The sequence below is a fragment of the Melanaphis sacchari genome, unplaced genomic scaffold (assembly GCF_002803265.2).
Source record: "Melanaphis sacchari strain LSU unplaced genomic scaffold, SCAv2.0 Contig131_pilon_pilon, whole genome shotgun sequence".
Lineage (NCBI taxonomy): Eukaryota > Metazoa > Arthropoda > Insecta > Hemiptera > Aphididae > Melanaphis > Melanaphis sacchari.
Genome location: NW_020270541.1, coordinates 39,884 through 55,347, shown reverse-complemented (window position 1 = coordinate 55,347; position 15,464 = coordinate 39,884). Strand labels below are relative to the sequence as shown.

The 15,464-nt window shown below is 22.6% G+C and overlaps 1 protein-coding gene across 4 annotated transcripts; it reads left to right on the top strand.

Annotated features, from left to right (window-relative positions):
• The first annotated feature begins 1,900 nt into the window (after nt 1–1,900).
• LOC112591332 lies at nt 1,901–14,731 on the top strand. 4 transcript variants are annotated; one of them, XM_025335115.1, is made up of 5 exons: nt 11,643–11,724; nt 11,836–12,029; nt 12,406–12,502; nt 13,247–13,402; nt 14,360–14,730. In XM_025335115.1, exons 3-5 carry the CDS (start codon nt 12,480–12,482, stop codon nt 14,580–14,582), a joined length of 402 nt encoding a protein of 133 aa, XP_025190900.1. In that variant the 5' UTR covers nt 11,643–11,724; nt 11,836–12,029; nt 12,406–12,479; the 3' UTR covers nt 14,583–14,730. The 4 variants fall into 4 exon arrangements, with proteins under 4 accessions (XP_025190903.1, XP_025190900.1, XP_025190901.1 ...); XM_025335118.1 differs by lacking the exons at nt 11,643–11,724; nt 11,836–12,029 and adding an exon at nt 1,901–1,990 and having other exon boundaries at nt 14,360–14,731; XM_025335116.1 differs by lacking the exon at nt 11,836–12,029 and having other exon boundaries at nt 11,659–11,724; nt 14,360–14,731.
• The last annotated feature ends 733 nt before the right edge of the window (nt 14,732–15,464 follow it).

Below are 15,464 nucleotides of genomic sequence, written 5' to 3'. Positions count from 1 at the left end.
TTGTATTTAAAAATGCAATCAATTTTTAATAATATTAAGGAGGTAGGTAAGTATTTAGGTAGTTTAATTTAAGAAATAAAATAAACATAAATTATGATAGAAATAATTCAGTTTTTAAACTCTTTATAAAGTAATAGATACTTATATTATTACATACTCGAAAATTATTAAATAATAAATTTAACTGATAGTAACTTTATAATGCAAAATATTTTTATGACATAAAGTATACAAAAAAAATATTAAACTATTAATAACATACTTTTTACTTTATAAAAGATATAATTTGATTGAAATTAAATAAAATCTTATCATGGTACAATTTATTATTTATTTTCGAATCAATATAAAGATAATAATATCGTTTTGGTAAAAATTTCGACAATAGGTACGTATATTATTTTATAAGGATTATTTTTTAAAAGTTTAAGCTTTTTTTATTCACAATTAGAAGCGAGATGAAAAATTAAAATTAAAAAAGTAGAGAGAACCCATTCCGCGTATTATTCATCTCACACATATCCATATTTACATAATATGACATCATATATGGAGTTACTTGTTTTACAACATGTAAAGTGCGTTAAGCCAACCATATAAATAATAATATTATTACTGATTCAATTTTTTTCTAGCAATTATATTGTATTAATTGTGTCATTGTGCATGACTATAAAAAACAAAAAAAATGTTTTTTTTGGGGAAATAACATATTAATAAATTACTATTAAGTATTGAAAAGTGTTAAATAGTTTCTATCTATAAATTACTACATATTATATGGATATATGTCATCAATATCCCAGAAACCATCGCCTTGTTAAACATACACTAAATTTTAAAAGGGAACGTTTCTTGCAAAACCTTCTTGAATTGTGAAAACGAATAATGCAAAATTAATTTATTTATATATACGTATATACTATAAATAAGCAATTCACCCATATCCTGTATAGCATAAACACACTGACGTGGTGCTACTCGTTTTAATACATAAATGTTTACTTTCTGCGACGTTCGATCGATACCCAATTAATTAATAACCCAAGTCGGCGTGTATTGTTATATTTACGCAAGTGTGCGATGAGAACCTATGTAATTTATATATATGTTTAGGTCTCCCAATCAAACGTATATAACTACTGTAGTACCGTACCTACGCTTAGCTGCCAACGCTCTACATATATCTACGTGGCAGTGTTTGAAATATTAATGTTTACAAATATTAAATTTAGATTATTATTATAAATGTATAACAATACAGCGTGATTCCTTTAGAAATAGTATGCTCGATGTGCAAAGTGGTGTAGTACAGAGTAAGAACCCAGAAAAATGTTGGTCGACGCTTTTCCACATTCCACTGATTTTAATTTAGAACAGTATTAGAAACAAGGTACCTCCTCTGTATAATTAACTACTATTGTTCAAAATTCAATTTAAGTACATTCAAATTCTTAAAAACATATTAGTGTAAAATTATTGAAGTAGATACCTACAGTAAAATATGCTGTTGTTCAAAAAAATAAATAATCACAATGATGAAAAATGGTAAATACAAATATTTTTATAAAATTGTTGTTTTTTAATGGATACAAATTATGTAAAAAAAATATTTTTCAAAACATTATTTCTTTTCGAGGTAATAAATGTTTACTGTTAAAAGACTCACTCCGTAGGTATACAATAAATGCAGCTGGTACCAATACACGCATAGAATGTAATATGAAAAAGTCACATATAATTTATTATATTACATACTTTATCGACTATAGTATATTAGTATGTACATACTTATATGTATATATAGTATTACACTACTACATAAATGTTTTATATTACACGTGATATCAATTTAATTGTAGTATATCATATTATATGCGATGTTTAATGTATTTATACATTTTGTTTGATGTACGGGCGTAGCTTATTAAATTTAAGATCGTATACTCGCGATGGATAAAGGTATATGCATTATGATATATATCTACGAGTAAGTGTATATAATATATATTATATTATTATTATATAATTATATTTTGACTTGTTTTATCTTTTACTATTTTGTTAGTATATTTTATTATCATATCTTCGTTTTTGGCCTCGTCACTATTCTTTATATGAATTATACGCTATATATATATATGTTACGTCTCCATTAAGATACCTGATAATTCATTTTTTAATTTCACAACACGATCATTCTTCCAAATGTCTTTTTAATTTCCATGATAATTCGATAAAATATTATTCTAATCATTTTAAAACAGGTTATTCGAATAAAAATTACTTAAAAAATATTTAAACACAATTGTAATTTAAAATAATTCAAATAGGTACATATTTTGTAATCGAATAAAATTTTATTTAGATGATTATTTGATTATGAATATTTTAATTTATGTAAAATGCACGTATTATTAGGTATGTAACCCGATATTATATTGATCAGTAATAATACTGCTATAATTTTTCATAAGTTATAACATTGATCAACCTGTTATTTTTTACATTGTTGAATCAAGGACTAGGGGTGATACTGACGTTTTTTAGTTTTTCAACCCTTGTCGTTTATAATAAAAACACTTAACAAACAATAGTGTATATATGTTAAAGTATTAATGTTACGGACAATGTGGAATATTAGGAAATGTGGTCCTGTTCGATCAATATGTGCAGTATAAATAATTTTTAGTGCAATATTTCTCTTTAAATTTATCACTAATAATTGTGTAATATTAATGGAAATAATAATCAAATATATAATACTGGTAAAAAAAAAATTAATCATTTTATTTTATTTTATTTTTTTTTTTTTTATTAGTATTTTGTACATTTATGGTTATTATTTGTGATGACTGATGACTAATATTATTATTTTATTTTTACTAAAAATTTTAATTTTATTATTACTTATTTATGTAGAATTTACTAAAATGGCACTTGGAAATACAAAGTTTGCCTGCTTTTCTGCACTTCCATTTATTTGTTTCAACTTGTAGTTTTTCAATTTATAATATCTGGAATTATTCAGAACGTACATTGACCTATCAAATCGTTGATCTACTAAGGTTGTCATCTTTGGAGTTTGGATTAATATTTGTCAGTCGGTAAGCTTGGCTTTCATTACATTTTTCCATACGACTATGGTAGTGTAATTTTCAGCTTACTCGTTCCTTCATAGCCCTATTTGTGGGAATTCTGCAACCACATGTATTACACATATCTGAAGTAGTTTGATAAGCACTTGCAACTCTTAAATGTCAATTTTCTTTATGCCATATTTTTTTTGGTATAGTAGTAGTGGTACCTCATATAAAAAATACTCAATAAAATAATAATAATTGAAAATTTATTAATAGGTACATTTAAAAAGGTTACTATAACTTATGTGTATGTTTTAATTGTAACATAATATAATATTTATTATATTACATAATACCTACCTATTTATTTACATTCAAACTATAGTTGTAGAGCTATAGAATAAAATGTAAAATATAATAGTACATAATCATTTGTGTTGGCTAATAACAATACAAATATATATTTTTACAATAGTATTGTCACTGTTTTATAAAACCCCATAATTTACTGCCGAACACTTATTACGCGGGAGAGAGTCCAAACAGTACCTTGTAGTATCCTATGATTAGAATTATTAGAAATTAGATAATCACTTAAACTATTATTTACTTAAACTCGTTTAATGTGATTTTATAGAAAATTACATGGGTAGGTATTATATTATTTGAATTATCCTTGCAGGGGTATATAGCATATTCTTTTAGTTTGGCAAGAAATATTGAATGTCAACCAAACCTTCGATATCTAGAAAAAGACGTATTACTGCTTTATTCTTGTCTAATTTTTTTTTTTTTGTATATTTTACTAATAACTGTCATTGGATCTTTATCAATAGCTTTATACCTCTTAAAACAAAATTAGTTCTTTGAAAATACTGAGCATGATTATAAGAAGTTATATAGTGTATCTTTGATGCAATTTTCTAAGACTTTAGTTAGTGCAATTTATTGTAAGTACCTACTATAGAACAATAATTTATGCAATCATTTTTATTTTTTTGTTTATATAAAGAAGAATCTTGTTTTGTGTCAGAAAAAAATATTAATTTGTAAATAATACTAGGTAAGTAATAATTATAAATAACTAGTCTTAATTATTTAAAAAAAAAAATATATTAGCCTAACCTATTGTATAATATAGTAGAAAATAGAAATTGATGTATAACATTATCGGTATACGTAGGTATACACGGACATAAAACTATTTAAAACGAGAAAACAATTTTATCACTCAGGAATTCAAAAATCCTTATCGCAACATCAGAACGATAGGTAATTTAATTATACTATAGGTGATAATTATTAATAAGTTTATTAGGTAGGTACTTAATGTCTTAATATTAATTATTAAGTTATTAATACAATTATAGTGTAGTTACAAGATTTACAACAAAATACTTTAAGCTAATGTTGAGATAAAAATTCACTCTCAATATAATTTATTTTTGATTGAGTCATTGCAACAAATTGGATTTATAAAAATATAGAAGACCATAATATAACATAAATTATCTCGAATTGTTGAAAATTAAATAAATATGTACATGTATAAAAATATTCTTACAATATTATTTTAATTAACATATTATTCTGTATTTTCTTATAAAGTTATAAACGTGATTAAAATAAGAATAATGTTCGAGATCTTTATAATAATTTTTTTTCTTAATTCTTACAGTCAAAATAATGGAAAATGCTTTTATTTAATACAATTGGCTTATTGACTTATATAGAAATAGGTATCAACTAATTAACTTACCTATGTATTATATTTTTAAATTTCTTATTAATTATAATTTATAAATTATAACTGTCTAATTATTATGTCTTGTTTTTATAGTGTAGCTGTTGGATTATTGTTTTATTTACGTATATTTAAACGATGAAAAACTGAATATTAAAACGTTTTGGTTGTTGTTATTTTTGTTCTAAAATTATGACGTAAAAGCTGTACTTATAATAAAAATGCAATTTTTTTAACAAAGAGATAATTAGCAATGTGTTTTATGGTTTTGTTCGAGTTTTCAATAGATAATTATATTTTATTTTTGCTTTTCTTGAAAGTATAATAAAAACAATAAACTTACCTATATTAACTATATGGCTATTCATACAACTATACAAGTATAATATTTAACTTTTAATACCTCAGAATATTAAGCATTAGGTACCTACCTATATAATACTTATAACTTAATGTAATTGTGGGCATTTAGTATGTACACTTAAATGTTATAACTTATAATAATGTATTCTCAATTGTCTTACCTACCTACACATACAGTTTTAGTAACAAAGATTTCATGTAAATAATAGTCAATATTTAAATGGTTAACACCTATTTCATTTTTTTTATCACAATTATTTACATGATAAAACTTAAAAACCTCATTAATACAATTTTTCACAATTAAACTGTTGTTATGTAAACCATTATAATAATTATAGGGCATCTATTTGAGCCTCCCACTGGCTCCATTGTTATAAGATCTTACATCGTCAGTCATAATATATCGTATAATAAATAGTTAACCAATAAATATAAATAATTCTACTATTAAAGCATTTAGATATATAAATTAGCCACGTAGATTAGCTATTTTTTTTATCTCTGACCTTTGAGTAGCAGATCAATAAAAGTTTTAATTTAATTTTGTGTTGAGGTAAACAAAAATATAAATATTAAACAAATAATAAATTTAGATAGTTATTGTTGCAATGTTATATTTGACAGAAATTATCATAATTCATGGTGACAAATAAATCAACCAGCCCAATAATTTATAGGTATCTATATTTCATAAATGATTAACATGATACATTTTTGATACTCTTTGAGCATACTAATTTACTGTCATAATACTAAATAAGTTTATCACAAAATATCATTTAAAATGTTGTTGATATATTAATGTACACAATAATAGATACGATAAAAGTATAATTAAAATAGTACATGTAAATATGTCACATTATATTATCTATCTATAAACTATATTTTTTTAATTTAAAACACGTATAGGTGACTGCATTCACTTTAGAATATGAGAATATGTCGACAAGAGTTCATTATAATTTATAATATTATATTTATGCAGTAAAACTATTGTTTGTATGATTGTTGTATTACATTTTTGACAAACACTAGGAAGTTATCGCCGAATATTAATTTTTTCACAAATGTGTCAAATGACAAATACTAAAATATTTAACCACTTAAATGCGAACAAATGAAATTTAAAAAAATATGCGTATTATATATTGAGAAATATATCAGTACATAACATAATATTGTATTTTACTTATGTGCTCTATTTTATTATATTCACATTCACACATTTTATTATTGTGCATGATATATTGTTATTATCAATATGACTAATTTCCTTAATTTATTAGCTAACTTTACGTTGTGCTTTACCTATAATAATAAAAAACATTGCTTACAAATATTAGAGCATTAAACGATATCTTATTAGTATATTATTATAGATTAGTGGCAAATGAATAAATTATTAAAATAAAAAGTTTACAATATTGGTTTTTTTTTTTATTGTAGTTGAAATTAGTTTTTGGAAAAAAAGAATTACCAAAAAAAAATCGCATATATTTATATAGGTACCATATACATGATATACATAGATATATGCAAAGGTAAGTTAGTTAATGAAAATATTTAAGTCAAGTAAAGTTAAGTTAAAAAAGCACAAAATCGCGATAAGTTAGAAGTTAACTGTTAACAAATTATAAATTTAACTGGATAAGTTAAAATTTAATATAGAAAAAAATAGTAACATAACTCAGCTTAAAAAAATTAATCTATTTTTTTTTTATTAGCATGTAAATTACATAAAGAATGACTATGTCTTTCTAATTTATTAAATTATAAAAAACAATTTTATTGAACTTTTATCATAACGTACATTGTGCAGTGTAAAATACTCATCTCAAATTAATAATTTAATAAATAATTTTTTTTATATAAGTATAATATAGCAACTGAAGGTCATACAACATTTAAACAATTCAATGTATAATTCATAATTTTATTAAAAAAAATTTCGAATATCAACTGCAAAAAGCTAAGTTATTTCAACTATCAATGAAACTCCTTAAGTTCAAAAGTTGATTAGAAAATAAACTAACTAGTGAAGTAAAACATTTAAAAAAATAAATAACTTTTTAACTAGTTAATATCCACCTTTGCATACATGATATATTATGTATGTACAAGTGTACAACTGACAATTATGTACAAGATTGCATTGGCTTACAACTTAGGCAAACATTAGTTTTCAATACACAAACATTATATGTACTAAAAACGGCAAAATCATTTAAATGTTAAAGGTCATATGTAAGGAAAAAACACAAGGTCATCGTTTCCTAATAATCGATGTACACATATTAAGTATAGGCATTAATTAATACTGTTATCCGCGGTATTAACTGTCCGATTAACACATGCACATATTAATGTTTAAGATTAGACAAAAAAATAATAACCAAAATAGGTTAGTAATTAATGGCATAATATTTTAATCAATAATCATATTATGTACATAATATTATAAGCGCTGAACTGTAAATTAGAACTGCTCACAGTTCATTAATATGAGATAATAATTTAATGGATTTATCATATGTACAATGTACCTACATATATAAAATGGTATACTGTTCGTCACAGTTAACTAAAATAATATCGAAAACCTTTTTTTACGTTTTTATAATATTTTATTTAATTATATAAATTAGTTAGTAATGACAATTGGTAAAAATATATTACCTAATATATTACAATATATAGGTTGGTTAAAATATATGCAATTTATATTTATATACATTTTTTAATCAATCAGAATATTATCATTTTTAGTTATCGATATACTTTAAACCACGTCTTATTGTAATCACCTCAGTTATTAGGTAGGTACTAATGTACTATTATAATATACACAATTATTACACATATGATATATTTTCAAATTAGTGTTTCAAATGCACTGATTTTTCGCATTAAATAAAGTGGTCGTGGGAATTACTTTATTTCGAAATACGAAAAACTATGTGTTATACGCTTTTAATGATTGGGAGAATGTCGAGTATAATATTAATAATTTTAAAAGACGTATGAAGCGGCTAAGTAAGTACCTACTTATAAAGCAATATAGGTATTATTCTGAGTAAGCTATTATAGTTAGTATGGATTGTTTTCAATAGGAAAACGAACGATTAATCGTTTAAAATAACATAAAAAAAAATGGAAAAGTAATAGTTATAATAGAAAACCATTAAGCATAGGTAATTCATGTTATTTGTATTGTTATTAAAGCCAGTAATTATGAGTTGTTAATTATTATTTAAAACTGCACTTATATTATTTATTATTTACTTGAGTATTGTGTTATGGATGCACAATCTATTTCAAATATATATTACACTAAGTATAAACACAAATAAAATATAAATAGATGCAAGGTGATTCACTAGTCAATTGTACCTAGTTTTATGATGGAAAAAAAGGAAATACAATACCTTTAAAAAAAATATAGTGAGCAATGTACATGTTTAGCAAATGCCTTGTGATTACATTTACGTAGGCATCTACATAATGTTATATTATAATTATTATAATATGTTATTGAAATTTATCTTATTAATTCTATTGGTAATCAAGTAATAAGTCGTTATATTGATTATTTTTCATAGTGCGATATTTATGTAGGTAAGTATCTATTATTAATTTAAATTTTCTTGTTTGCAATTATTTAGATATAATTACCTATGTAGGTATTAGCTTTTGATCAGGGATTGCAAAGTTATGATACAATGTCGTGATTATAACGTTATATTTGACAAAAAAAAAAAAAAACTATTGAAATCTGCTTATTTAAACGTAATTATAACGGAAAACGACAAACATAAATAATTAAATAACCCAAAACAAAACATAACGATTAACAAAATATAATATGATATATCATCATACAAAACATAACGCAAAAGTTATATTATATAGTATATCATTAAACTAAATCATCAATTTCATATTTTTTAATAGTTATAAATTATAATTTATAAAATACCTATATTAAAAATTTTAATTCTGAACAACGATAAACTCAATTTAATAGCATTGTTCTTTGTTCTCTAATTTTATGACTTACTCCGTTAAAAAATCAAATTTATTCAAATAAATTTAATACAAATGACTGAATATTTGTTATCAATCACAATTACTAATTAGTGATTATTAATCCCAGCTTACCAGTAAAAGCATTAATAGCTTGAAAAAATATTATCATTAGTTATATGGCCTATGCGCATCATGCACCATCAGTATCGCAATTCACGAATACCTAATAATATACATTGTTAATTTCTTTATTTTTGTATTTACCTTCTACCTACCTTATTAAGAAAATATTTAAGTAAATCGAAATTAATGTTCATCTTACGCATTTCATTAATGTCTTCATGATTGGTAACGTTTTACTGTTGTTAATTTACTATCATGTCAAATTTCAAAAATTGATAAGTTTAGTGAGTTATTTAAAAACAGTGATATTTAGTATTTTTTATTTACTTTGACTAAGATATTATTTAAATGTTATACTTATCTATTTACAATTCTTGAATAAGTTTATTGTATTTATTTTAATATTTTAACTAAATTTATTTACAGTTTTTCTTTGTAAGGACTATTTTTATAAACATTCGGTTTAAATAATATACCAAAGAAGCAACTTTGTTAATGTATTTGATAAGAAATCAGTAAAGTTAATTTAAAAAGATATACCTATTAGTTATATCTATTGAACACAATGTTCTTAGTAATGTTACCAAAAGATTTGTTTTAAACGACATTATCATTCTATTGAATTACAATATACATTTAGGTATCTAATTTAAATAATTCATTATTTTAATTCTAGTTCTAATATTTATCTATGGCTAATGATAATGTTTATGATAGTTTTCAATCACGACAGATCTTTAATTGTGATTGTAACGTATCTAATTATATAAGTATATAACTTTGCCAAGTATTTTTGTTGAAAACAATGTATTACTGATTATTCCATGTATAAATGCAGTAACAAAATTATTAAATTAATTAGATTTATTAATTAGGTTGTTGATAATAATGCGTTCCAATTGTCATTTAGTAAATCTTATTCCAAGTAATGTTAAAACTATTCTTAGTATGTACCTTCTCAAAAAAAATATTAAAAAAGTAGTAAAGAATATTGACTATGGCTTAAAGTTAAGCAATGAATATATTTTTTTTTAAATATTGTAATTATTATAGTGTTCATAATCAATCGATTGAGATAATCTAAATGTAAATGGCTTACTACTTTCTAAGACATTCCTAAGTCAACTATGGCTAAAACTTGGATTCAGTAATTTTTTCATAACACAGGACAAAGTTCAATTTTTATCGTGGTTTTACTACTTAGATTATTTGTGTGTTTTTTTTTTTGTATCATGTATGACTTCATTGTATTTTTTACAAATATATGTATAATTATTTAATATATTGTTTTTTTTTTTTTAATGCTTCTCAGTTTGTGTTTAATTTATTTTGGTGTTAACTTTATGTGTAAGATGTTTTTTAATTTTGTGAAATTATCAGATAATACATCTACTTCAGTTTATAATAATACCAATATTTATACATCTAACCAACATTTTTACTAACTTAAGCATCGGTTTTAATTATTCAAAATATATCATACTAACTTTTAAAAATTATCTTAAAAAAATCCAAAAAATTGCTTCATAAATGAAAAATAATTTAGATACACGTCAGTTATGAATATTTTGAAATATGACAAAATGTATGAACTTTCGAAATGTTAATATTATAAGAGTATAAGCTTCATATGATTTGTATTTTTTTTTATATTACAAATAAATTATCATTTATCTAATAAATAAATAAATTGAAGATTAACTATTTGTCTGAATTTTAGATGCTTTTTTTAAACAAAGCATAAATTGAAATAAAGAGAAGTACAAATAAAAGCTTTTAATGTAATAAAATAACATTAAAGTATATTAGAGCGTAAACAATTTTAAGCTTAGAAATGAAAACAATGTGCTGGGTATATGATAAGGAGAATGAATAGAATAAGGATGTATATGAATAGGATGGAAATAAAATGTGTGATCTATTCTCAAATGTAAGAAGTATGATATTGTTTTCCTAATAATTTATGTGTTTTGTAAAAGAAATGTTCCTAAATCAGGTAGAAAAGATAATTTAACTCTTCAAACTATTACAGCTGTAACGTTAATTAAATAAATTTATTTGTTGTTCATTACAAAAAGACATTTTAGTTGGCCATAATTATAATAAGATTAATGTAGAATAGTCTATATCTACTCTTTAAGTTTGAGAGTAAAAAGGTATCGTAATATATTTTATATTCTAAGTAATATTTTATTTTTCCGCGCATTTTCAAAGATGTAACTACTAGTGCTTTATCCGTGTGGTGAAAATATGAACTACAGTAGTAACACGTTCTAACCGTTCGAAGGCTAGCGATAGCTAATCCGTTTATCATTTTTAAACCCTGACATCGATGATAACTAAATATTTAAGTCGACGTTTCGACTGTCTATTTGAATTGTGAGTACTTCATACTTGATTCATATTATTATTAATATTAATGGCATATGTCTAAATAGATATATTTAAATACATCTATTTTGTTTTAATTGTCACGGTTTAATTTAACAGTCATAATTTGGAACAACAATTTTTCGAACAAACAGTTGCTATCAAAAGCTCGTAATTCGCTCTTCAAATAAGTTAGGAATTCTGTAAGGATATTAGTAGCAATCAACATACCTCTGCAGCTTATTGATAAGTCGAAATTTTGTCTGTAACTGCCATACAGTCCAAATTTAACAGCTTATCCTCATTATTTTATGGTATGTATCAATAAAATATCCCTTAGACACCTCTTGTTAATTAACTTTTGAAAATGAACATTTACATCTCACCTTTCCTAATTGTTATATCTTCAATCTGCAATAATAATATATTTTGTTATAATAATATGCGTAATCTATTGTATAGGTACGATTTATTTGGTACTTGTTGTTGAGCTATGGCAACGTTACTATTTATTTGTGTTCAAGTTCTTATTTTTATTTTTTCTTATCTGTTGTAATGAATGGTAATAAAATAAAACTGTTTGGTATTAACAATAATATGTTGTTATTCATATTTTTACAGTAATATTAGTTTTTTAAGTGAATAATCATTACTACTATAAAATTTTGAATTAAATAATGTTTTTTCTAGGTTCATCTCAAGTTTATTAGTTAAATATTTCACTTTATATTCAGTAATTTATAACAACAGATAACTTCATCGATATGGAAGATGAATTGATTGCAAAGTGAGTATATACTATATATTTTTCAATGATAATATAACTTTAATTACAGTATTAATTTATTAAAAGGAATTGTTTGTGTTAAACAGTCTTTATTTATAATTTATGAAACAAGATGCTAAATTTATCAATGGTTTATTTATAATACATTTCAATACTCATTTTAAAAGTAATGACAAAAAAAAAAAAATAGTATTTAGTATACATGATATACAAAAATTGTTTTGTGCGAATATGATGTATTAAATATTTAAATATTTCTCAGGTTATTTATTTCATTTTTTAAATACTTGAATATTCTTTATTTTAATTGATTAGTAGTTATTATTCATTTTTTCCTTGTTATTAGATTTTCTTTATATTTCCTTGTAAAAATATAGTTTTTTGACTATTTGCTTTGTATATTCTACATTTGATCTCTATTAATATTTCTTTATACTCTCTTTTTATAAATAAACCTATCAATCCATTATGTCGAAGCTATTAATTTCTTCTCCTATTTATGTATTGAAATTTTTTTACTTTCTACAGTACTTTTTATTAGTTTTTGTGTTTTTTGAACTTTTATTCTTCATTAAATCTTAAAGATCTCTATTTTCAGTTTTCTGCTTTTTGAATTAATTGAGTGTTATACTATATAACCGTGATTATAAAAGTTTTATTTTAATATTTTGACTAAAAAACATAGAATTTACAAAATAATAAAAATTAAATTTTATTATTAATAATATTATTTGTTGTATTTAGATACCAGATAAAAGAGTTAAGAGTTGTACTAGTTAGATGTGATGATATACTAGTATCAAATTATGAAGCGAAAAATATTACTGAAATAAAAATTGAAGACCAGATTGAAAAATCACATGTAAAGGATACTTTTGTAGATTATGACCATTCATTTACGTAAGTTAAATAATTTTACTTTTAATAGTTTTATTAGTGTTAATTTTAAGTGACGTTTTTTTTTAATTAAGAACAATATTAAATCTTATTAATTTAATGTGTCTTAAAATAATTATAATAAATTAACTATTAATTTACTTTTGCTTTAGAAATATATTAGAAAAATTGTAGTTTAAAATAAATATATGTTAATCATCTGAATTCACCTTTAAGAATTGATATGATAAAATTCAAGTCCAACTTTGCATAATTGACTAACAACATTCGATCACATATTCTGCATTAAATTAGATTCAGGTTATTTGATGGGGAGGGATTAAGGTTATTATTATTGAAATTATCAAACTTTTTTAAACCATTTCTATAAATTTTAAAGTATTTTGCATAATTAAAAAAACTGAGAATTTATATGCTATGCTGATACCACTTATATTTATTTAAAAAATAAAAAAAATATCACTTTATTAAGGTGCGTGTGTGTAGAATCTACATTCTATCTACATGGATTTAATGTTACATTTTTAGTATATCATCAAATTATCTATAATTAATACATTTTTGTTTGTTAAAATTTTTTTTTATTGATTAATGATTGTCTTGAAATTAATTAGTTTTGTTTTTTGGAGTTAATTGATATTACTAAAAACAGTTATATCATTTAAATAAGATGGATTCTTTATTCAGTAAGAGGAAAAGATAATTCATTAATAAAAATAAAAATTGTACATATTAGTTTTGCTTTAAATTATGTAGCTAGTTAAAATAATATTTGTGTCAACATTATAATGCAATTATCAAATTTTAAGTTATATACTTATACCAATTTTATAAGTTAAATATAAAGTATAGTCATTATTTTGTTTATAACAGCACCAATGAAATAATTTAACATTTTTTTTTTTTATAATAATTATTTTTACTTGTTTTATTACAACTAAAATTATATTTTTTTTAAAGGCCATTCTCTGTCAAAAAAGATGGGAAAACATGTTCTTACTGTGTTATGAAATATTCTGAAAAGAAGAAATTATATGATCATCTGAAACTGAGCATGGAGGATAGCTTGTTTAGATGTGAAGTATGTAATATAGCATTCAAACGAGACCCTGATATTATTATTGATTTAGAAAGGGATTGGAATAAACGTATTAAATGTGAAATCTGCCATATTATATGTTGAATCATTATAAACTTGAAGCACTACAATAAGATTCCTATGATCTTAACATCTTAGATTTTTTTCCCAAAGAAGTATTTGGCTAATTGGAAACATTATAATAAACAATTTGGAAAATAATCAAATTTTTAACTAGTAAAAAAAAAATAGATTTTTTTTAAATAGCTAAATATTTTAATTATTTTCAACCTATAAAGTTATTAATTTATTATGTAACTTAAATGTATTAAATGATACCAAATCCCTGACTATATATTTCCAAAATGTGAAATACAATATTTATTGTATTATATACAATCATTATTATATATTATTTTTCTTCTGTTTATTTTAAACTTTTGTAATATATTTTTAAATTCATTGTTTTATAAATTTTCAGTGTTAATAATTTGGTAATATAAATTATGTATGCAAACATGCACTAAAAAAGCTAAAAAATGCATAACAAGCAAAATAAAATTTTTATTTTTATTAAATTTTTAATCACTATGTGATACATTGTATAAATTATTTTATTAAAATTAAATAGTAGATACATTGGTGATATATATAGGAAAAAAGTACGGTTTAATAAAGTATGTTAATTGGAAAACCAATGAATTATCAAAGGTTATTTGAAACGTAAAATGTTTTTTATTACATAAACATACTTATAATCTGTTTTTTTGCTCAACACCTTTTTGGATTGTTTGGTATATATGGTTTTTGTGTAAAATATGCAAAAAAAATGCAGTATGGAATTTTGATATTTGGTCAATCAATTAATGATTTGTGGACAATTATTGACTGCACATATATGATGTTGAAAATAGCAACATGCATTTTATGCAAAATCCAGGTCTTGAATTATAATATATTAGTTTTGATTTCCAATACGTATTATTT